General features: G+C 29.1%; 2 protein-coding genes across 4 annotated transcripts in view; one reads left to right on the top strand and one right to left on the bottom strand.

The window, feature by feature from the left end:
- The window catches only part of LOC107448007 (uncharacterized), a 134,138-nt gene that overhangs the window by 30,578 nt on the left and 78,159 nt on the right, over positions 1-25,401 (bottom strand). The gene's annotated exons all lie outside the window — the stretch shown is intronic.
- On the top strand, positions 11,404-24,891 carry LOC107444301 (uncharacterized). Of its 2 annotated transcripts, none has more exons than XM_043052105.2 (7): positions 11,404-11,521; positions 15,974-16,075; positions 17,034-17,092; positions 18,444-18,551; positions 20,754-20,792; positions 22,614-22,637; positions 24,634-24,891. In XM_043052105.2, the coding sequence occupies exons 2-7, from the start codon at positions 15,985-15,987 to the stop codon at positions 24,709-24,711; spliced, it is 399 nt and encodes a 132-aa protein (XP_042908039.1). In that variant the 5' UTR covers positions 11,404-11,521; positions 15,974-15,984; the 3' UTR covers positions 24,712-24,891. The 2 variants fall into 2 exon arrangements, with proteins under 2 accessions (XP_042908039.1, XP_042908040.1); XM_043052106.2 differs by lacking the exon at positions 11,404-11,521 and adding an exon at positions 14,114-14,257.

Below are 25,401 nucleotides of genomic sequence, written 5' to 3'. Positions count from 1 at the left end.
AACACTGTTTCCCATTTAACAATGGGAATTATAATCAAGTAGTGGAATTATAATCAAGTAGTGTAAAAGCGCAAAGTTATGCTTGGAATGGTTGGTAAAACCAATATTAATTTGGCAACAATAACTCGCGCCATTTCCTAAACTTTTCAAAGTCATTTTCTAACTCGATATTTTTTTTTTCAATTAGTGGTGGAAATTTGAATCTTTGGCTGGAAATATAAGAACAATTTAAAACTTTAAAAGGTACAAAAATATTATTTATTCAAATTTGCAGCAAATACATCAATAATATCACCTTATTGGAAACTTTATTCACCATTGTGATATTTCTTGTCTGTTTTTAATCTACTTGTTTCTCCTCTCTCGGCTTATGCAGCTTTTCTAGTTTTGCTTCTTACCTTTATTTTTTTCGTTGACTACTTTACGCTTTAAATTCAAATATTTTTCTTTTTTTTTACTTTCATGTCTGGTAAGTCTTAAAAATGAACTCCTAATTTTGAAGTGCTTTAAACATGCCGACTGTTATTTCACATTTGTTTATTTGTCAGTTTCCAATCAGGTAATATCTTACCGCTTCAGTTTCTTGGGATTTTTATTTACGATTAATGATGATTTTCCTGGTAATGATAAAAATAAATTTCTTGTTTCAAAAATAAATTGATTGCATTTGGAAGATATAGATTAGATAGAGAAATTAATGATGACCCATGAACAAAGCTTTGGAAAATAGGTAATTATATTTGATCGAAAATCGTCAAGAAAAATATTTCTGTTGTTAAAGAAAATAATGTCTGGAAAATCCATTAGAATAACAAACTTTACAACAAATTCAGAGAACCAAATACTGTAAAAACTATTAAGGTACATAAATTAAGATTAAAAAAAAACATTTTACATTAAAAAAATTTAAAAATTGAGCAAAAAAAGGGAAAAAGCTATTTTGTCTTATACTCCTAAAAAGAAATCTACATATTGTTCTCACTTAACTCTTAACTTACATAAAACAATTGGCTATTTAGGGCCAAATTTGCTTTAATTTTGCATGTTTTTGTCAAAAGTATTATTTTTTTGAATAAAGGAAGTGATATTTGCTTTTTAAAAATGTGGCTACCATGCCAAATAATTTAATTAAAATTTTCATATTGTCCCTCAGATGATTTCAATTAACCAGACTCTAACAGCAAAATCCAGCAGTCATAGGAGAGAAAAAGTAAAAATAATAATTTCTCATTATAACCCTTAAAAAAAGATACAGCGTTTAACAATTTCACTCAATTACGTTATACGGGTATTTGCAATTTTACTCAAAATACATAAAAGGTCAGTCAAAATAAGATGACCAGATGGGAACCTACGAATCTTATTTAATTAATTAGGCAGTAAAAAAGTGGTCTAAGAGGCAAAAATAAATTACATAAGTACATACCAACTGAAAAAAATTGGAATAACAAGCTATAGATCACAGAATAACAAAATAATATAAGATCCATTGATTTCATTAAATTCTAACGAAATTAACACGGATATAAACAAAAATGTATTTGGAAGTTCAAGTGATATGTAAATTAGATGAGAATTTATGTCTGATTTTACATCCTAACAGAAATCAAATGTTTGCTGAATGCAATAAGTGACGCAAATGTTTAAGATAAGCAGTACCCCATAGAGCAGTTTTTCCCAAACTTTTTTGATCCATGGACCCCTTTTTATAGTCAAAACTTGCCCACGGACTCCCAAGTGAAAAACTGCATATATGTACAGTATAAAAATTACAAATTAAAAAAATACATTTTGTTGAAGAACTATTTATTGAAATTACATCTTTTGTTTAAAATAAAATAAAAAAATTAATGACTTGAATGAACATGATGAGATTTTAAGAGTGTATTTATGTCCGGCTCATTTTTTTTGTGAGCACTTTTTTGTGATGAGGTTCATTACGGCACTGAAACTGAGAGAACAATATCATCTTCCCAAATTTTGTTTATACAGAAAAAGGTTTGCAACAAACGAAGTTTTACGATTTTAGTTTTGATTAAATTTAATTGTTTATATTGTAGTTTCAAATTAGTTTCGTTAAATTTTGCAAATATACTGAAAATACATTCGCTGCAGCTTGTTTTAAGTTAGCCAGAAAACGTCGGTATCTTCCTACCATTGCCGGAGCACCGTTAGTAACTACAGAAATGATATTAATCAAGGGTATAGCTTTTAATTCAGCCAATAGCGTTTCACCTTTCGTATCGCTTTCCAAACATTTAGCAAGTAACAATTATTGATAAACTTTTTATTCTTTTACAAATCTTACATAAACGAAAAGTAAAAGCTTCGTTTCCTGAATAAGTTGACTCGTCAAGCTGCATAGAAAATTCAGATATTTTTTAGTACTCACATAAAGAATTTTCTACTCACTGAGATATTTTGTCAATCCTTCTTTGTACATTATTATTACTCTGTGGAAATCTTTTTACAATGTTAAAAGGTGGTTTGTGCAACCCGGTGAGTATTATCTTACTTACAACTAGTAAAATAAGTTCTTCAGTAGTGTGAGGCTTTCCGGACTTAGCAATCATGTAATATATAGACACATGCGAAACTATGAGAAACATGCAATCCATCGTTACCTCGCTTAGATGTTGTACCTATAAGTTGTTGCAGTGACGGTGCTTTCAGATATTTTTCTTTGACTGTTTGAAAAATAGTTAAATCTTTATCTTTTTAGTCACTACGGATTTTTATCAATTGTTCGTTAAGCTTGGAATATTTCATTGCATCACTTGTTATAGTTTTATTACATGGAAGACACATAGGTAAAGTACTATTTCCTGGTGAAGAAATAAAGACATACTTTAGATATTCAACACTGCATTTTCGACGCTTTTTCTTCGACTCCTTCATACTGTTATCTCTTAAAAAGGGTACAAAAGATATAAGAAAATTTGTAAATCAACTGTTTAATTTGTAACAGACCACTGTTAATAATTATAAGCACCCACCTTTATTTATAGTTTACTTAGGAGGTAAAAATCGCTACTATTTTATTAATCTTAATTTCCATAATAATAAAAACAAATCACAATTTTATTATTTTATACTAAACCTCATGTGGATCCCCTGACGTTGTTCAGGGACTCCTGAATCAGTTTTTATTTTTCACGGACCACCTGAATGGTACCACGGGGTCCATATGGACCACTTGAGGAAACACTGCCACAGAGAATGACAGTATGGTCATAACTACTAGAACGTGAAAAAATTCAAAATATCTTTTGCTTTCTTTTCACCGAAGTAATGACATTTTGTAAAATCAACTATAAAACATGATTTTATTACCATGCTGCTTATTAGTCATAATTTATTGTGATATTTTAGAGCATGACAGATAACCATTTATTGGTTTGACTTTACTTTTCAGTGCTATTTTTTTCCATAAAATGTTTGGTAATAAGAAATATAATTTTCAAAACCAGGATGAAAAACCGTTATTATACGAACAAGAAAATTAAAAAATACTTGTTTAAAGTAATCCATTTAAGCTTTATTACTAGAATTACGTTGCTTTTTTTAAAGGAAAAAACAAAAAAGTATTTATTATACAAGTACGGTATTTTTACCATATTTTTTTCTCCGTGCAGTTTTACTCACAATAATTTCTAATACTTTGACACACAGTGCAGCAACAGCATTATAACGGAGAAAAAATAATGACTTAACGAGAGCTATTGATATTTTCGGGAAAGATCTAAAATAGAATATCTAGAATCATCTTTTTTTTTTTTGCTCAAACAAAATCTTAGGATTTGAGCATGCAAAATATAATCCTTCAAAATTAGCTTTTAATTTTGCTGAAATCATCAGTATTATTCTCAGGCTCAACAAGTTAAAAAAATTGGCAAGTTAAGAAAATGTAATTCATTTCTTTTGTCACCATTAACAACTTGTTTTTATACGAAAAGAAGGTCGAGAAAAAGGGTTAACATCATAGCATAGATAAGTAATGGTGTAAACGTTCTTTGATCCCGAAGAACAAATCTTGATAGATGAACTTCGAAAAAACAAAGCTTCTAATTTTTTTCCTTGGACGTTGGCCAGAGAAAATAGGATATCAGTGTATGCTTAGATCTTTAAAAAATGAAATATCGTTTTTATATCATTCATATAACTTACTTAGTGTTAAGAGATCAAATAATTTTGATTTGGGATAGTTTTAAAAAAAACTTGTATTGTTTTGTTTTAATATGATAATGTATTGAACTTTTTAAATAAAACATCTGAATTTATTTTCAAAAAATTTAAATAATATAAAGATAAAAAATAAACTGAGAAATTAAAAAAAATTTTTTTAGGGATATTTTTGAAATATCGAAATTAATGAAATGCAAGCATTTGTTCCGCATTCATCATTAGAGAATGCATTAAGAATTCTACCCATTACAATAGTTTTTAATGACATATGGTGCCACATAACGTTGAAATAAAAAGTCATTTAAAGCAAAGAGAACTAGAATTTAGGTTTTTTTTCTAAAATTAGTTCAAATAAAAAAAAATAAATAGTAATTTGATTAAGTTACTAGAGTGACTGTTTCGAAACAAGTAATTTGATTAATCTGATTCTGAACAAATGATGTAAATCAACTGATTTAATTTTAATTAAACTAAAAAGTTCATGTTAATTTAAATAAATCTTGATTGGAATTATGAAATTAATTAAAGGAATATAATTTTTTCGCATCGAATTTATCAATAAATTTAATCAATCTTGATTCAAATAATTTAATTTATTAATGAATTGTATAAATCTTGATTTAAAATTGTGAATTCATAATTGAATTAAATTTTTTTTTAAATTCATATCATTGATTTGACTATTCAGTTTCACCAATCTTAAAACAAATCATTAGAATCTTGATTTAAATTAATCAAATCTTTGTTCAGAATGTTTTGAATTTTCAATTAAGTGTCAAATGTGAGAATTTATTATGAATAATCACTTAAAATGTAATTTTTTTCTCGTTTAATTAGTTTAGGAATTAATAAAGGACACACACACAGATAAACATCCATTTTTATATATGTAGGTAACAAAACTATATTTAGTTGTTTATTTTATTAAATCATTACCAAAACTCTTCGGTAAAAAATATTGATCTTTTTGGTGTTCCCATAGAGTCAGAAACACGGTAAAGTTTTCCATATTCTAGTAGTTCTGAGCATAATTTTTTCTTAGAGTACTTATGTTAAATATTTAATAAAAATTATCCACGATAAGAGTTAACAATATAAACGCAACTGCAGGTTAGTTTCACAACAAAATGAAATTGTAATATATAATTTTCAAACTCATATTATATCTTAAACAACACGCTTTATTTATGGCATTAGGGTATGAACAACTTACGACAGGCAGCTTTCTTCCAAGCATATATATACTGATCTGCCGCAACAAAGGTGCAAAAAGTGACAATCAAAATTAAATTCCTCATTTTAAGTTGAAAAAAACTTGCAAATATAATTTGTAATAGTTGTTATAAAACGTTTTTAACTGTAATATTTCAGCTCAGGACTCAAATTTAATATCAAAGCACACGAAATACAGCACAATCTTACAAGAGTACTCTGTAAAAAAATCCGTATTTAAACTACAGTAAAAATGTACTGTCACCCTGAATACAGTAGACATAAAAGTCATTTTACAGTAATATTTCTTTAATTACAGTGTTTCAGCGATACTGTGAAAATTGCGTTACATCAGATTTTTGTATTTCGCAAAAGTTCATATATATATATTTAACTTACGGTCTCGCAAATNTTGAAAAAAACTTGCAAATATAATTTGTAATAGTTGTTATAAAACGTTTTTAACTGTAATATTTCAGCTTAGGATTCAAATTTAAGATCAAAGCACACGAAATACAGCACAATCTTACAAGAGTACTCTGTAAAAAAATCCGATTTAAACTACAGTAAAAATGTACTGTCACCCTGAATACAGTAGAAATAAAAGTCATTTTACAGTAATATTTTTTTAATTACAGTGTTTCAGCGATACTGTGAAAATTGCGTTACATCAGATTTCTGTATTTCGCAAAAGTTCATATATATATAATGAATATAATAAATAAGTAAAAAGAACAAATAATGAAGCAAGGGGGGAAACAAATGTTACTTATTACACATTTATGCTGAAATACATTAAAGAATGAAACTAAAAGGCTTGTTAAATTAAATGAACTGGATTTAAAAAAATTATTTTGATATCATTGAATTACTATTTTCATTTATTTTTGAGTTTTATTGAGGATTATAAGTCTTTCCACGAACAGAGTGTTTCTATTTTAATTGTAAGTTATATTGTATTTTGTAGCATAGGTTGTTTCCGCATTATTTTTAATTTTATACTGAATTTTTCGAAAGATTTTTTAAGTCGCGTTAAATGATCTCTGCTCATTGCTCAAACCATATGAGATACATTTACATTTCATCTTTACCAATTTATTTTTGGTGTTATTTTATAAATTTGTATTTTATAAGTTATTTTGATTGATACCAGTCTGTTTTGCTTATGAATATCAGTATTTGATTTGAATTTGAGTTTACCCAATTCTAATGTATGGTGTCCTTCAATTTCCACTCGTCGTTCTTGTCACTCAAGTTCTTATTACTATTCCCGTCCTAGTCCTAGTTCAAGTCCTTCTCGCCCAATTCTCTCTTCTATAATTTTAGTGTATGACAATTTCGTATCCTCAATCTCATTATTTTTACAACCCATAACTAGCTCTTTTATTTCACACACATGAGCCTGAAGTGGAATATTTTCACATTGCTTGCCTGCTAGCTCTATAAGATCTGATTTTTCCCCTCTTTATTATTAAAGGGCATAATTCTTATAACAGGTGATCTAATGTCCTAAAATAACTAGGAACATAGTTATAACATGAGATTCATCACTTCTGAAAGTACTCAACAAAATTTGACAAAAAATCTATAACACTGCCTCCAGTAACAAGTCTGTAGTGTCATAACTAACAGAAAACGTGAGTTTGATAATCTTAATTTTAAATCTAACATAGATCGGAACGTACCAATAGGAGGTAAAACTTAATGAGGAATTCGTTTAAAATAACCGCTCACACATTCACAGAGAAGTGAATTTGGAATGCATGTGTGGCATATGTAGACTCATTTGAACACATATGATTCTTGCAAATAATGAAGACGCTTTCTTGCGAGAAAATTTTTTATTCTGTGAACAGCACATCAGATGAAAAATTCGTCTGCACCTCTCACTGCTGCAGAAACAAATGGACAGAAATCAACACAAAGAGTCACACAATCAGTCACTTGCAAGACTTGGACTCTCTGCAAATTGTAGGGGTGCAAGCAATTTTCTTAAACACTCTCTAAATGTTGGGCTCTCTCACATGCGGTTGACACGCAATAAGCTCTAACTCCGCTTGCGATCAAGAGGACAACTCTTGGTTGGTTGGCTCCAATGCCACTTGCCACACGGGCAAGCCTGTTGGTGTGCGTTTCTTGTTTTTCAGTGGCGCCATCTATGGCCAAGAATACGACTTCTGCCACACCAAACGTCACACCAGGGCTTACCCATTCATACATCCATTCATTCAACCGCAGATCGTAATTTTGACCTGAATCGGAGAACGATCGATCTCCAATCCAGTACNGCCTGTTTGGTGAAACCGAGCAAATTTAAGGCAGAGTGTGCATTTCTTGTTTTTCAGTGGCGCCATCTATGGCCAAGAATACGACTTCTGCCACACCAAACGTCACACCAGGGCTTACCCATTCATACATCCATTCATTCAACCACAGATTGTAATTTCGACCTGAATCGGATAACGATCGATCTCCAATCCAGTACCCCCAGAGGTCTTGATTTAATATGGGAACATGGAGGACTTTTGCGACTCCACAGATTTAACGTGCATCAGTCACTTTAATACACGGGGAGTCTTCGGCCGGTGGGGTTCGAACCCACGAACTCTCGGACATGGGCCCGTCGCCTTACTGACCAGGCTATCCCGACTGACAATTCTTGCACTTGTGTGAAGTGTTTCACTCACAACAAGATGGATTTTTTCTTACTAGGATGCAGTACAGTCCTTTATACACTGCTCTTGTCAGAGATGGCGGCAAATGACCTGTTTACATATAGGGACCGTTGCAATCTCTCGAACATTATGAGCTTTGGCATACGCCAGCTCGGTAAATATTTCTGTGACAATCGTAAGTATGACCTATCATTCCAATTAGAAGCGCCATTCATTATAAACATGTCAGTCTCTTCACCATGCTTAAAACCACTTATCGCGCTTGAAATCTCAGCCATCAATAATTGCGAAGAACATTATTTCGTTAGCGCAACAGTTTGTGGTTTGCCCGACTCCCTATAGCCTTCCCCCCCTTGTGTTGCCAACCAATCACAGATGTAGTTCGTATTAAAGTTAGGGGACACAATTTTGAACATTTTAGTAAATATTGTATTTTTGTAAAGAAGTGCCTTGCATTGATTTTGTAAATAAGCACATTTTTATCACATGACATTTTTTGCTTCCGTGTCTTAACACGTCCCTTTAGTACCCAAGATTCCTATATAAAACATGCATGATTTATAACACTCAATCGATTTCCCATGGACGTAGAATAACCCCTATATAAGGAAGATTTTTTGATCTGATATTCCTACAGTGATATCATGGCAATGATTTGATACAGCGCAAGTTATGTTGTGTAAGAAGCAGCTTAACACAACACCATTTATTCATCATACATAAAATAACAGGTAATAACAATAACAAATTTTTATTTCAAACGTAATTATAGAAAATATTTAGAAAAGAAAAAGAAACTTACTGCATTAAGCGTTCTGCCAAATTTCCTTATGATCATTAGCTGCCGCAAAGGAAAATAAGTCAATTGCAAGAATCAAGCACAGGCTCTTCATATTTGTCTGTTTTTGAAAAAAATGAGTTGAATTTATTCATAATTCAAATAAAATGTAATTGTTTTTCAGATTTTTTAAATTTCTTCATTCAACATTTATTTTTTAGCCCTGTTGAAAAAAAATGTGCACGAAGTACGCTAAATTTACATTGTTTATTGTTTTAATTATTTAAAAGGACTAATATAAATCAAGCTCAACACAAAATACATTTTATTAATTTGAAAGGAAACTAAACTGTTTCTAACGATGAATATTATCAATAATTAGCAAATTAATTTAAAAATTCCAATTCTCTTAAAAAGCATATGCAGCAATAACAACAAAAACGTTTAATTTGTTATCTAGAATTTACAAATTAAGTATATAACTAATTTCTGTTCCTTAAAAAAATGGAAAAACGATTTATTAACAAAAAAATGTATTACCCGTGGGCAAGAATTGACATATTAACAACTAATTCCGTTTATTTCTTAAAAACATTTTACAATAACAGAAATCATAAACTCGATATCAAGAATTAAAAAAAATAACATTCGTAGCAAAAACAACAAAAACTATTGAACCAAATTGAGTTTCCACAAGAAAATTTTTGTTCTGTCATATAAAAATTTTGAAAATTGTCTAATTTGGTTTTTAACTGAATCCCTTATATATATTTTGCATTTATATACCTTTAAAGCAATAGAAGATATTTCATAATCACAAAGTAAATAAATATTTTATAGAAAAAGTAAGGAAAGACTGATCACTCAGATTGCATGTACCGATGAAGTTTATATTAACAAATGTAAAACATATATTAGAAAAGCTTTATATCCAACAAATAAAAAACCAATGCTAATTTTGGTCTTAAGTGAGAAAGTATTAAAACACATAGTGATTATCTGGTATTTTAATTTCAATATAACACCTATTTGCCACTAAATGACTGGAAGAAAAATTTAGAACCTTCATCCTTGAAAAAGTAAATTTCTCTACAGGAAAATAAAAAAAAAACTCGATATTTCCATAAGGCATATTTGAGCCGTGGCGACTCAGGGAATAGTGCATCCGCCTTCCAATGAGGTGAACCGGGCTCGAACCCCATCCCATGATGGCTGTATGGCTGGTCGAAACAAACTCGCACCAATCCAGCTTGCACCGACCACAGTGCTGATGTAAAATATCCACAGTGGTAAACGGATCATGAGTTAAAGTCCCCTTGCCCTTTGGCTAACAGTGGATATTTTCGTGGTTTTCCTTTCCATGTAACGCAAATGCGAGTTAGTTCCATCAACAAATCCTGCACGAAGACAAATTTCTTCCAATACTCGATCCAGGAGATTCCTTGTCTTCTGGATTGGGTTCAAAATTATAGGCTACGGAGTTGAACATTGATAGTCGACTGTTCAATGACGGTTATAAAATATGAAGCAGATTAATTGGTATATTAAATCGGAATTGGTGTGCTTAGTGGAAGTATATTCCAAGATATATTTTTTAATGAGATTTCTTGATGCAAAACATTAATTTAGTCCTATTTACTCATGCTATTTCAAAAGTGAGTGCTTTAAAAGTAAAGTAAAGCTCTACGCGCAGTAAACTTAAATCTGTATTTCGAGGACTTTGCTTGATCGCTAAATATATGCAATCTATGGTAGAAACGCTTTAAAAGAGAGTTAGGAATTTACAGACTTCGCTGATTTGAAGTTTATGAACAAATGATGGAAAAAAAGGCATAATATTTATTTCCTGTTCTTGAAGCATAAGTTTTAGATGTATTATACTTAAACTTACAATAATGTTATTAGAGCCTTTATCCATTTTGCACTTAAATTGCGATGCAGAGTAGTTTAAAACATCTCGCTTTATCTCTTTTCGCTTCTTTTCTTTTAAAAAAGAAATTACAAAATACAAAGCTCTCTGTGAAATATGGAAAATTTGCTTACAAAGTAGCACTAATTAACTTACATAACCATACGTAACACCCAGATTGAGAGAGAAAAAGCACGCCCCAATAACTCTGAATAATAAATGTCCTCAAATTGAGCAATGTTTAAAATAAGAAAGGTCCCGCTTTATTGCGTTTGATCTAATAATTAGGTTTTTACTCACCAAAATGCCTCTTTTTGGATTAAAAAAGTACATTAAAGATATTTTAATTAAAAAATAACAACTGATTTATTAATTTAGAAAATTAGATACAAAACCGATTATATTTTTAATAAATACTCTCTTTTTCCGATGAATCTCGAAAACATGGATTAAATAGTTAGTGAAGGGACCTGTTTCGCTATATTTTACAACTAACTGCGTGAATAAATAAACATCTCAGACAAAATATTATTTTAGTTACAATATTTAAGTAATTATATGCATTATCCTAGTTCATTCTTTTCGTAGTCCATCTTGGTTTCAAAAGCATTGAATAAACGTTGATTAATCTTATTGCATGACGACTTGCAAACTACATGACGCGATCTAAACATTGATATCAGATTAGATATCATCATTTATAAAAGAAATAATTTATTATTTTGTTTTTCAGTGAAGATTTAACTTTCACAATAACAAGAGGTATTTATATTTTTTAATTATTTTAAGCAATATATTAGTTATGTTTGTCTTTTAGTAAACTTTATGCAAAACTCTGTAAGTAAACTTAAGGGGACACGGGACCTTGAAATCATAAAATTTTCAAAAAAAATTTTTTTTGTTAAAAATATAAAGATAGTCAGCCTGAATCACGTGTTGTTCAAATTTTTTCGATACGATGATTTTTTATGATTTTATAGCTATTTTTCTGAAAAGTGGGCGTGGCACTTTTGACGTTCCATAAGCTGTCTGTTTGTTTACATTGTAGTTATCAAGCTTATTTTGATTTTTTTTTATGTTCAAATCAATATTTCTATAAAATATTTTTTAATTAGTATAGCATATAAATTAATTAATTAATATAGCATTAGTATTGAAATTTTCTAGCATGTTATCGAAATTCTGCAATATGCTTTTCCTATGTCAATGTCAATAATTTTTTTATTTATCTGGTATCAAATATATTATTTGTTTTATTAAAATTATAGAGAATAATGTTTTTAGTGTAATTTTTATGCACACAAAAATAATCTTTTTTCTTTGTTTCAAGGTTACATATGACATATTGATATGATGCATAACGAACAATATTTTTATGTAAAAATCGTTTGTATTGGTAAAAATTTAGCATTTATTATATTAAGAATACATCGGAAGTTCTTTTTATATTTTAAGCATGATATTATAGCTATTACAGTGAGTTTTAGTTAATTTACACAAAAAAAGTAGTTTTTCTCCGTTAACTTTTTTTGCATAATTTACTTCTATAATTTGTCCCTTGTGTCTGAATATTTGAAAATTTTGCCTGAAAATTTTTCATATGCTTCATATGACTGTTATAAAGACAATGTAGCATTGTTTTCACGAAATATTAATTATAAAGTTTTTTATACAACTTTAACTGTAGGAGGAAATGAAAATTTTCGAAAAAAAAGCGTCGGAACTAAAAAAAATTTTTTTTCTCAAAACCTGTTGAAGTGAAACAATAACTGATGCTAGAGAGTCTTTATATCATCATTATCTATCTATAGAAAAAATTTTAAATTATTTGGATGAAATTTCAGACACAAGGGACAATTTTTGTATTTTGTAAAATTTTCATATTTTATTAAATTTTTAAAAAAACTTTGACCAAAATTGTTTTTACTTGGCTTATTTCCTAAAATATGCTAAAAAATAAATAAATTATGTTCATAATAGTAAAATTAAATTAAAAAACAAGTTTTCATAACTTTTCATTTGAAAGGTCCCGTGTCCCCTTAATCGAATATAGTCATTAATAAAAAAATGTACCTGAAATTGTAAGGTCATATTACGGATTAATAATTTTCACTATTCTTAAAGCGTTGTCTGCATGTTGTTGTAATGTTGTTAAAACAAATAAACACCGAAACCGAAAATCAGGAATTAATTGGATATTATCGAACATGAAAGTTTCAATATTACAGGAAATACCTTTCTTTTTACTTCTTTCGAAAAATTTATTTGGTAAGCAATACGAAAAAAATATTGAAATATCTAAAAATTAGCAGATTATTTGTATAAAAATAAACGTAGTATATTCTGAAACAAAGAATATAAAAATATAGTTTTCCCTTCAAAAATATCAGTTTTTAAAGTAATAATTTTTAACGAAGCTTAATTTTTTTAAAATAAGTGATTTATTTTATATAAAATAAATTTATATCTGACCGAATTGCAAACTCTAAACGCTTTAAAAAACGTTTTGCACAATTTCTAAAGTGAAACTTTCTTCAAGTTATAATTATTTTTAAAAAAAAAAAAAGAAAGAAAACAGTAAAGTAAAAAATTAAAATAAAAAATAAATACATTTTCCACTGTAATAAAAATTCTTATTATTAAAGTAGTTGTAGTCGTAATAATATTAAAAATAATTATTTTATGAATATTTGTTAACAAGAGAGTATAAATACTCTTTAAATAAATAAATAAAAAATTTATTTTTTATGTCAACCTTTAACTATTTTTTTACCAAGTAAACCTTTTTCTAAGTATTTTATAAGAAACTTAAAATAAGTTAATTTACAGCACAAATTCTCGCAGCAATTGTTAAAATACACTTATCAATTTGTATAGCAACTATTATAAAGGTAAAAGAAAGCCTTAATTTTTAGAAATCATTTTATTTTTTTCATCGCATAAATACTGCCTTTAAAACAAGTTATTTTCAAGAAATTGTCTTGTACCAGATTGAGAATTTCTTGAGTTTATACCAAACTGTTTTTTTAGTAATTTATGTAGGAAATTACCGTAAAAAAAAGCCTATTTATTTTTGCGACAGCTGTAATGGCTATAATAGAATCGGAAAATGTAACTAAATTAGTTTTTCAACCTCTTCAACAATTTCGATTACTCTTCAACGGCATAGTACTTCTGTGGATAAGGAAAGTTACCGACACATAAATGTTATCACTTTTTAAATTATCAAAAGCTCAATAAAACAATGTAACAATGCGACAATTATTTTAACACACAAGGAAACTGTACATAAAACTTGTCATGCTTATATTTTTTCTGAATACACGCTCTGTCTTTGTAGGTTGACACTTCAATTTAAATAGCAGCTACACGATACCAGTTTCAAACATCATTTTTCATTTTGGTCATTTTTAAAATACAAAACAAAAAATAAAACACTATAAAACATATTCAATTTTTCTCTCTTTTTTTTCTCTCCATTTTCGCCTGAATAACAGAGTAAGTGTCTGCAATTTTTTTCATACTTAACTTTGTTCAAAATGTGTTAATAAATTAAAAAAATTAAATGCAAGGAACAATCCTCCACAGGACTCAGTGACAATCCCCTACGTTTCAAAATATTTCAACTTTGTTTTTGAGATTGAGATTTTATTATTATATTGGAAATAGATAATACTTATTTCCGAAATAAATTTATTGAATCTTAATATATATCCATATTATATCGGAAATATACTGTCGAATAAATTTTATTTTTGAGACTGAGATATTAATCTTAATAGTATTTGTGTCCTATTATTTCGAAATTTAGTATCGAATAAACTCGACTTTTGAAAATGAGATTTTAAATACTTTTTCCACGTTATGCCGGAATATACTTTAAAATAAATTTTATTTTTAAGACTGGAATTTCAATCTTAATAAAATTCCTGTCTTATCATCTCAGAAATATAGTATCGAATAAATTAGGTTTTTGAAATAGAGATTTTAAGTACTTTTCCTAAAATTATATTGGAAATATACGGTCATATAAATTTGATTTTTTGAGACTGAGATTTTAATTTGAGTACGGTTTCTGCCTTATTATCTCAGAAATATAGTTTCTAATAAAGCGTGTTTTGAGATCAAGAATTTAACGTCACCAATTTTTTGTCACATTATGTCGGAAATATTTGTACTGATGAACTTGGTTTTTGAGATCGACATTTTAATCTCAATAATTTTTTGTTATATTGTCTCTGAAATATACTTTCCAATAAATCTGATTTTTGTTATTAAGATTTTTGAGCCAAAAGATTTTCTATCGTGTTATTTCGGAAATATAGAGTTTAACAAACTTGGTTTTTGAGATTCAGATTTATTGCTCAATTATTTCCGTCCAACAATCTCGGGAAAATAGTATATAATAAATCTGAGTTTTGAGATTTTGTCAGAGTGATGAAAAAGATTAATTTCATAACTCATTTAAGATTATCTGTGATTTACTTCTCGACACGCATTGATAATTAGACCAATAACTGCGTTATAACAAAAAAGAGACTTTAATATAATTATCTAAAGGTAATGAAACAATCTAGGATCAAGTTTTGAATGAGGTGCATTTAAAGGGATTTTTGAATAAAATTAAACTTGCAATCTTTTGTCATTACAACTCCTCACTTAATAAGTTAATGATTTAATTTATGAAAAAGTATTGCTGCTGTTGTTTCCAATGACACTTGGACAAGCCAAGCTCACCAGCCAATGGTTTTTTTGCAAATTAAGTTGAAAAGGTGCACCTGTCGTTTGACACGAGAGCACTACAAAAGGGCAAGTAAATCTTAGTTCAGAACCCCACTGGTAAGATGGCAGTACTATTCATTCCAGTGGCCACTTCCTCAATTTTGAAGTAGATCGGAAGGGTGAGGAAATTTTCTCTGTAACCCTGTACCCTAGGTATTGCTCAGAGACCAACCGAAGGACTTTCGATTCTATAGATTTTACGATCACGAATATTACATGTACTCGGTGGGTCTCAGTGGGGTTGAGGATCAAGCTCTAGCCCCTTCGGACAAAAGTCCGTTGTATAACCATTGAGCTACCATGGCCATGAAAAAAAATATTAAAAAAAATAAAGACTTTTTTTTTTAAATTTTTCAAATCCATCAAAAATGGAGTTTTTGACTATCAAAATGAAATAATTACTTTCTTTTAACAGTAATGAATGTCTTTCAGAATATTTCAATATGAAGTACTTGGGTCTGATTCTTGTCATTTCCATCTGGACTTATGCAGCGGCAGGTGAAGCAGGGGATGAGTGGAAGGCAGCATTATGCAGTAAGCAAAATTTTTTCACGAAACATTTAGTTGAATGCAGGACTTCGAATAAACTTTTTTTTTTTACTAGAACGGCTTTAATTATTATTTACTTCTAATTACGTTTAAAAGTAGAATAATGTATTCATGATAACATAGTACAAACAGTTGTTTGTTTCATTATGCCTGTGATGGAATAAACTTAAAGTGTTTAATCTAAACCTCATAGAAGCAAGAATGTCTTAGAACAGGTTACCAAAAAGCAAGAAATCTGATCCTTGAATAGTTCGAACTCTGTGACAACTTTCCCAATTTCCCCCACATCTCAGTTTAGAAGTCTCAAAGTTATGGTATCTTTCTTAACACCCTCACTGCACAGTTTATCTTCGTTCTTTCAGACTATAGTGATCCATGCAAAGACTTTCTCATTTCTAGAAGGTTATGGTTCAATATGGAAGAAGCATATGTATTTTTTTCACTTAAATGAAGCATAAAAGAACATATAGACTTGACCAATATATAGGGGTCCGGATAGTGTTACTAGTATGAAAAACAACTATGAACTACCATTGTGGGAAGTACGTTTTTTAAAATCTTTTTCATTGTTTTTTAATGGTTATGTATAATGCAAAACATGTAAACTGCTGTTTAGACAAAAGATTAAAAATGGTAAAATTGTTAAAATTTATTGTGATAGCAAGTTATTTAGCGTTCTTTTTAAAACGAAATTGAAATATTCAGGTAATTTCTAATTGGCAGTGAAGCAAGAGTATTTTCATATGTAAGATGAAGATTTGGTACAATGATGTATTTCTCTAATTTTTTTTTTTAAAGTGCAGTTAGTGGATTTCGCCCCTTGGGCGCATAAGTATGATATACAAATCAGAGAATATATCTTTAGCTGTATTTGTAAGCTGTAATGCAATTAATGAAGTTTTAAAAAAATTATCTGTTTCCAGTATTTGTTTTAAATTTTTAGGCAATGACGATGAATTGTTGGAGGACATATATAATTGCTTTGAATTGGAGCCAAAAGCAGTAAGTGCGAATTATTTTTCCAAGTTTTTTTCAGAAATATATTGTATCCGTTACTATAGAGAAAGAGTTAAAATATACCATTTTGCTTTGTTGAAAGAATTTTCTGAATAAGAAGGAGAGAAATGACTATCCATTATAATTTTTGAAAAATGAAAAAAAAAATTAAATTTGCTCTTAATACTTCCTTTTTTTATGAGCTGCGCAAAAGTTTTATAGTTCATATTCGCTAATGAAAAAATTCCTTGAAATGCAGTTTTCATAAAAATTAATAATTTGCATTTTGTTTTAATTTTTATGAATATTCTACACTCTCTCATACATTTTTGCATGTTAAGACTTTTTAAAATGCTGTTAATTTTGTCAAAGTTCATTTCCTATGTATGTTTCAACAACGCTCGCTTGTCTTAAAATCTAATTACTTCACCTTACCTTAAAGATAACAATATACCTTCAAGGTAATAATAAAAGTAAGGTTTAAAAGTTTACCTAAGTTATAAGTGGTAAATGTAAAATTCCTTTGCTTAACTAATATTTAAAAAAAAAATCATTCAGAGTAAAGTATAAGAAAGAGCGATGTATCTATTGCAAATGATATTTAAAAAGAAGTAATAAACGCTAGTAAACGTATAATAGCAAATTTTTAATTGAAATGTAGCATATATGAATGTTTAAAAAAAACATGGAGTTTGCAATTAAAATTAAGTTGCTTCTAATCTACACAGTAAAACAATCTGCGAACTTAACAGAAAATAATTATCAGATAGTGTGCCTGTATAAAATTGCACGGAAAGGTACTGACACTTAAAACCAGGTGCCAACTTTTGAGCAGATAAGTTATGTTATTTCAACAAACTTTGTTATTTTAGCAAAATATGCTCTAAACTAACAATGTCTGGTCGGGGCGAACTCAGAGCAGTATTTATATTACTAGTCTACGCTGGTATTCGAACCCATAATAACGAATAATTTTCGTAGACGAGTACCGTGTTCTTTGAGGTTCGGTAGGTCTTAGTTTCTTAGTTTGAAGAGAAATGGAATAAGCATAGAAAATGAAATTGCAGCTATATTTATACGACGTTCACGACCATCAAGTAATTCCTGAAAAAATAAGAGAAAATTGACAAAATAATCGCAAAATGAATTGAAAAAGGGTAGAGTTATCGTACGGTAAGCAAAACCACATGGCAAATAGTAGAATTTGAACTGACGATTTTAATCCGTTTATGATTAGTTACAAAACAGCTTTACGCGTAAAGTATACAGAGAAAGTATGTTGAAAGAAAGCGAATTTTTTACATCGCAGTTCATGAAATATATCTGATTGATAAAATATTTTTTTGTACTTTTCTAGTATCGAGACCCCATTAAAGAATGTTTTTCAAGAATGTCTCCAACAGCCAACGATGACCTTAAAGAATTCACTAAGTCAGTTTGTAAAGATGATGCTCTATATGATGAAGTATGAAATTCTTCAGATTTTTTTTCAAATTCAAAACACACATACAAAATGCTTTTTTCAAATTTACATTATAAATCTTTTCTGTCTTCTACTACTCCCAAACTGTGCAATTTAATTTATATTAGATTTTGAATATATTTAGATCTTAATATCTTTATTTCTTTAGATATCTTGAAATATCTTTATATCTTTAGATATCTTTAAATATCTTTAAATATCTTTATATCTTTAGATAACTTTAAATATCTTTATATCTTTAGATATCTTTATATACTTAGATCATAATTTAAAAGCTCATAAATCAATATTGGAACATAAATATTGGAACACGATTTTTTCAATACTGGAATATGAATCATTTCTATCTGGAACTATTATTACGAAATATAAACGCCCCAATATTTACCCAATAATATAAGCCTATAAAGGACCTAGAAAGAAATGAATCGTGGTCCATTATTGAAAACTGTTCTAGGACCAATATTGGAAAATCTAGAAATTCCAATGTTTATCAAACATTACAATTCTATAAGGGTTCCCCATAGAAAATAATATTGGTCCATTATTGAAAGCTATTGTAAGACCAATATTAAAAAAAACTAGACACTCCTATTTTTTCCCAACTTTTTAAGTCTATAAGGTTCCTACATAGAAATTGATGATATTAGTTTATTAATAAGCCCTTTTAATGGCATTCTAGGGAAAATATTGAAAAATCTTGATCATCCTTATGTTTCCCTATGTTATGTATCATCCTTACCCAACATTACCCAGGTTTACCCAACATTATAACTCTATAAAAGTCCTACATTGGAAATAATGCCGACCGGCCTGTGTAGGGGGTAACTGCCCTTGCATCAGAAAGGTCCTGGGTTCGAATCCCGGGCAAGGCATGGATGTTTCTTTCTCTCTCTGTGTGTTCTATGTCCTTTCTCTTTTGTGTGTGAATGTGACCCGCTCTATAAACAGGTTGTGGTTGTGTGAATGGCGTGGCAGAAGTCGAATTCTTGGTCATAAATGGCGCCACTGAAAAACAGGAACAATCGCACCCCCACCGCCTTAACAGGCATACGACAAAAAAAGGAAATAATATTGAACCATTATTAAAAGCCACTCTAGGACCAATATTACAAAATATAGACACCCCAATATTGGCTTGTAGATTGTTGGTTAAGGCAAGCGCATTCAGATCACGCCCGCGAGTCGCCCATATAGGGTTAGACTAAAGTAGCCCGTTGTATCTTAGACTGAATAGCAACATCACAAAAAAGTCAATGTCGCAGTCACAAATCGCAACTTAAATGCTGACTATGCTGATGGATGGAAATCCATCAGCTAAGTGTGTTCATATCGAGATGGGCATGTTCAGATCACGCACGAAAGTCACCTATGAAGAGTGATCGTTAAAGCAAACAAGCCAGCGAGCAGCCCTTTTGAGGCTAGGATACCGACTATGTCAACCTTCATCTATTCAAAGGTACCCTAGTATAGTATAAAGTTAACATGTCTTATATACTAGTGAACTAGAATTTAATAGTTGTAGTGGTAGCTACGCTGCACGCTTAACATCGTAATGGCCACAAGGGTCCTATAAAGAAATTAACATTGGTCCTTTGTTCAAAACCATTCCAGGACCAATATTAAAAACTTTAGACAACCCAATAATGGCCCTATACTGCGAACCTATAAAGGTCCTACATAAAAATAAATATTTAACCAGAATATAAAGCATTCTAGGCTCTATTATTACACAAATTATACACCTCAATCTCGGTCCGATATAGAAAGCTATTCTAAGACCATTGTCTAGAAATATATAAGATCATTACAGACTTCTTATTAAGGACCAATTTTGTATTTAGAGCTATTGTATCTTGAAAGACTTAAAATATATTCATAACATCCATTTTTATATCCAGTTCCGAAAAAGTGATTTGCAATACAAGCAAACCTACCAAAATGGATTTTTATTTTTGCTCACAATACATTTTAGTTAATATTACAATAATCCAGGTACGTACGTACACCAGGTACACTACGTAAATGCTTTGTCTTTAAGCTCTCAGCTGATTCAAATATCTTGAAAATTAAATTATTAACAGAAAAATTAAACACGCATATTTTAAAAGGGAAAAATTATTAACTTTCATTTCTAAGCAAATTATTTTCATAGAAATTAAATTTGTGTATTTTTTGTTACAGATGAATTCATGTTACGCAGGCTATGATGTATCTGGCGAAGTAAGTACAGTTGGGTAACAGTGAATTATAACATTGTGTACATTAAATATAAAATGCTTCAAATGATGTTTATAAAAACATCGTGTTTAATTATTTAAATCATCACTTGTTAAATTTAAATGAAGATGATTTATACTCACTATTGATAGTATTACCTGATTAAAAACTTCATTCATTTCTGAAATAAACTATTAAGAAATAACAGTTGACATGTTTCAAGGGCTTAAAGCTAGTCACCCATTATCTAAATTTGCTAGACCTGAATGTAAAGTAAAAAAAAAATCCTTTGAAATAAAAAAACGTAAAGTTGCCGAAGAAAAATAGAAAAATGAAGGTGAGAAGCTAATACAGAAGACTACAGGAGCCGAGAGAAAAAAAAGGAAAAACAGAACAAGAAAAATCGCAGTGGCCGAGAAGCAAATAAGAGTAAAATTCATTTACCATTGATAGTATTACAGTAGTTCCTCACGGAAATTCTGGTAAAATTTCTTCACTCTATTGTAATGAAATTTCTGGTTAAAAAACCCCCCAATTATTCTGGTAAGAAAAACTCATACATTAAAACCATTATTACTGGATTATATAATTATATTATATTATTAAACGATTCCTTTAAACCATTAATTTAAATTATCCGTTTAATCTTTCATAATGGCATTAAAACTCTTTATTTGGTTAAATTTACTTCAGTTTTGTACTTTTACTAAATGTGTGGTTAAGGACTGTAATTTTGAAAAGCAAAATTTCCGATGAATCAAAACTGTAAGGCGTCCTGAGAAAATTACTAAATGTTACCAAGTTTAGTTCATATTATAAAACAATATTTTATTGTTAATTTAACTAAAAATCATTGCCAAAGCACTTCAAAAAAAAATATCGAGCCTTTTGGTGCTCCCAAAGAGGCAGAAACACGGTAAATTTTACCATATTCTGGTAGTTTTGACCATATTTATTTTCTCAGTGATCTGTTATTCTTTATAATTTGAACCAAGAACCTCACTGTAAAAAAATCAATTTAAAAAACGGTAAAAAGTACTGTCATTCAGGGTACCGATACTTTTAACCGCAAAATCTATTTTTTCCATAACATGTTAATGGACGAAAAATCTGAAGCCGCGTACTTTTTGCAGTAATAATTATCGTAAAAAAACACTGAAGCACACCATTCAAATAAATATTACTGTAAACATTACAGTTTAATATTTCACAGTAAAAATAGATTTCACGATAAAAATTTTACAGATAGAATGGATCGATAGATAGAATTTATAGTTAAAATAACAATGGTACATTAATTTGATTCGGAAATTTTTAAAGAGCAAAGTCAAATCAGATCGGGGTGACATTGTCTTTCTTTACAGAAAATAATTAGAAAAAGGCATAAATTTTGAATGCGGATATTAAATGTGGTGCTGAATTGTTTATTTTGTTAAATATAAATGACTTGTTAAGGATTTAAGCGTGGAATATACTTAAGCTTATTATAGATGCAAATTGCACGAAAGTCAGTAAAATGAAATAAAAGTTTTCCAATTATACTTTTATTTTTTTTTCTCCAAAATTAGTAATGCGATGTTACTTAGTGTGTTTTGTTCATTTAAAAAGAAATGCAATTAGGGTACCAGTGATTATCTTATAAAAAAGAGAGAAGATTGTAATGCCTATATCGTATAGCAGTACTGGTTATTATGGTTACGGATTTATTTAAGCGCACCATTCATAATTTGATTTATAATTCTCTTATTTTTCTTTCATTTTATTAATTTATGGGTTTGCAACAAACTTAAACTTTGACTGACTTGATAAATTATTTTATTTTAGCAAGAAGATAATCCGGAAATGACAGTAAGTATATTTTTGCTTGTTACTCAAAATATTTTCTGAAATAAATGCAGATTTGAAAATTTGTAAGCACAAAAATAGATTTTCAAAAGCACAAAAACATAAAAATTTATAAAGTGTATGCAGAGACCACCTTATAAGTCTTTGGACTGGAGGGAGAAGGTTAAAACTACATTATTTCTCATTGATAAATTATTACATAACTCTTGGTTAAAAGGATTGAATTACAGCTAATGTCAAGTGAATATCTCTTTTCCACTTTTGTCATGATGTGTAATTGTAACGATCACCATATATAGTTTCCTAACTATTTCAGGACTGGGGTGCATGACTCGGTTAGAACATCCTACTAAAACTTAAAAGTTTTTTGGTTCGAATCCTGCAATCAGCTAACGAACGTCCTTCTCACTCATTTCTTCTTCCACATTAGTTTGTAGACTATGCATTTTGCACAAAAATGAATGAATGGTTTATTAATTTGAAATACATGGGGTTTTCAAATTCGACTATTATTTGTTTCGAAGGTTTTTTACACATATTCATTCAATCCTTAGAAATCTTCTTTTACAGTGAGACTTCAAACTTTCTAGAGAGTTAGATTCCGACTTATTCAAATTATCAACTTTCAGGAAAACATTATTATTATCATGTAAAATAAGTTCAATGTTTATATTCAGAAGATTATCTTTATATTCAGATTTTATATTTTGCAACTTAATCTTTTATAATTTATTTTGTATTTTCTTCGTTTTTGCTCTCTGTAAATCATATGGTAATGTTACAACAAAGGCAGCACCAAGTCTATCCAGCATTCTATATCTGGCATATGTTCCTGCCTTCTTTTGTAACTAAAATGTTTTGAATTGGCTTTTTTTTTCTTCTTTTCTTTGAAATTTGGTAACTTGTGATTCGCCCAAAGCTAGATTAATTTTTTATCTATCCATCTTTTTAACTAACTGTTCACAAACTTTTGCAAATTTATAGAATCTATACCCCTTCATGTTACAGTTTGTGAGTCATGAAAATAATCTTGCTCTTTAGTCTTGCTATTTCCTGTGATTTTGTATCAAATGTAAATAAGCCATCAATGATATTTTAGTAAAATTATTGCGTACTCTTTGGTTTTCTCTCTCTTGTTTACCTTTTGTAGCAATTTCATAAGTCTCACTATATAGTATTATTAATATGTAAGAAGCTAAAAAAAACTTGTTTTTGCTCTTTTTTTAATAAAGAGGAAAATGAACCAGAAAAATTTCAAAACAATTCGTAAGTAATATTTCAGTAAATACGCAATGTTTGCAAGATGTTTTAGTTTCTCCTAACAATTTGTAAGAAATTCTGGTACTTTTTGTAAAATTTCATAATTTTTATTGCTGTTGCAAAAAAACAAAAATATCGTTGAAAAACAAGTGAAAAATTCACAAGTAATATTTTATTTAATGCACAAATTTTGAGTGTTAATTTGTTTTTATATGACAATGTTTAAAGATTTAAAAAATTCATAAATTTTCTGTTTTTTGTAAAAAAAATTTAAAGTTTAAAGGCTTTTCCAGAGAATGAATATGATGCATGAAAAATCTGAAAAAAATTCACGCGTGTCACTAGAAGTTCACTAGTACGTATACAACTTTTGGGAGGTATTGTTTTTCAATTATCGGAAACATTTTTTCAGTCAGTTATACTCCTCAGTCCTGATTGTAAATGAAAAATAAGATCATTATTTTTAGATTTCCGTTTCAGTTTGCACATTACAATATATTTCCAATAACGTTTGCGTTAACAATAAAATGTGCAAAGAATATATAATTAAATTATAATTAAAAACTATCACTTCAATATTTGCTGCAATGCTAATCTATAATATCACAGATCTATATGTGTTTATAAGGATAGTGATATGTTGTATAATGATGTGTTGTATAAGTATTGTGATATTTTTGATTCCTATTGTATTAGTTCTGTATTTAATATGATTGATTTTTTCCGATTGCAATTTTAGGCTTGTTATACAGAATTGTTCAAGAAACATAACTTAGTCAAAAGTGCAGAACACTGGGAGAGTAAGAAACAAAGTTGAATCACTATTACACAGATAAAATCGTAGAGATAAGTTTTTTATATCTACGTTTATATACCTCAATAATATATACCTCATATTGTTTGTTCGAACAAAAATTCATTTGTTTATTTCTTAACAAAGCAATAATTAATCAATTAAACATGTAATGTTTTGTCAATAAATTGGTAATTATATTTATGTGAGATTTGTAATGTTCTTTTAAAATTCATCAAATATTTTTATCGAAAGTTTTCTTTTAAGGCATTTCAGATTTAATTCATTTTTACACCTACCCTTTTAAAAAGTGAGTCTCAGCATGGCTTTTAAAATCAATATAATTTTCTATCATTATTTACTTTTAACGTCTGAGGAATTGGGTGTTTTTAACGCTGTTTCCCATTTAGCAATGGGAAATATTTTTAATTAGTAGCATAAAAAACGCTTGGAATGGTTGGTAAAGTCAATATTAATTTGACAACAATAACTTGCGCCATTTCAATGTAATTTTGTAACTTGATAGCAAATTCTTTTTCAATTAGTGGTAGAAATTTGAATCTTTGGCTGGAAATATAAGAACAATTTAAAACTTTGAAAGGAACAAAAATATCCTTTATTCAAATTTCTACCAAATACATCAGTAATATTACCTAATTGGAAACTTTATTCACAACTGTGATTTTTCATGTTCTGTTTTTCATCTTTTTTCGC

Source organism: Parasteatoda tepidariorum, chromosome 4, assembly GCF_043381705.1.
Source record: "Parasteatoda tepidariorum isolate YZ-2023 chromosome 4, CAS_Ptep_4.0, whole genome shotgun sequence".
Lineage (NCBI taxonomy): Eukaryota > Metazoa > Arthropoda > Arachnida > Araneae > Theridiidae > Parasteatoda > Parasteatoda tepidariorum.
This window is presented reverse-complemented; position numbering and strand designations above follow the sequence as displayed.

What these genes read in the sequence shown, in the direction of transcription:
- LOC107444301 (XM_043052105.2), top strand. Translation starts at nt 15,985, where the DNA reads ATGAAGTACTTGGGTCTGATTCTTGTCATTTCCATCTGGACTTATGCA. An exon ending in GTGGAAGGCAGCATTATGCA is followed by an intron (nt 16,076 to 17,033) that starts GTAAGCAAAATT and finishes TTAAATTTTTAG; the next exon opens with GCAATGACGATGAATTGTTG. An exon ending in AAGATAATCCGGAAATGACA is followed by an intron (nt 22,638 to 24,633) that starts GTAAGTATATTT and finishes TTGCAATTTTAG; the next exon opens with GCTTGTTATACAGAATTGTT.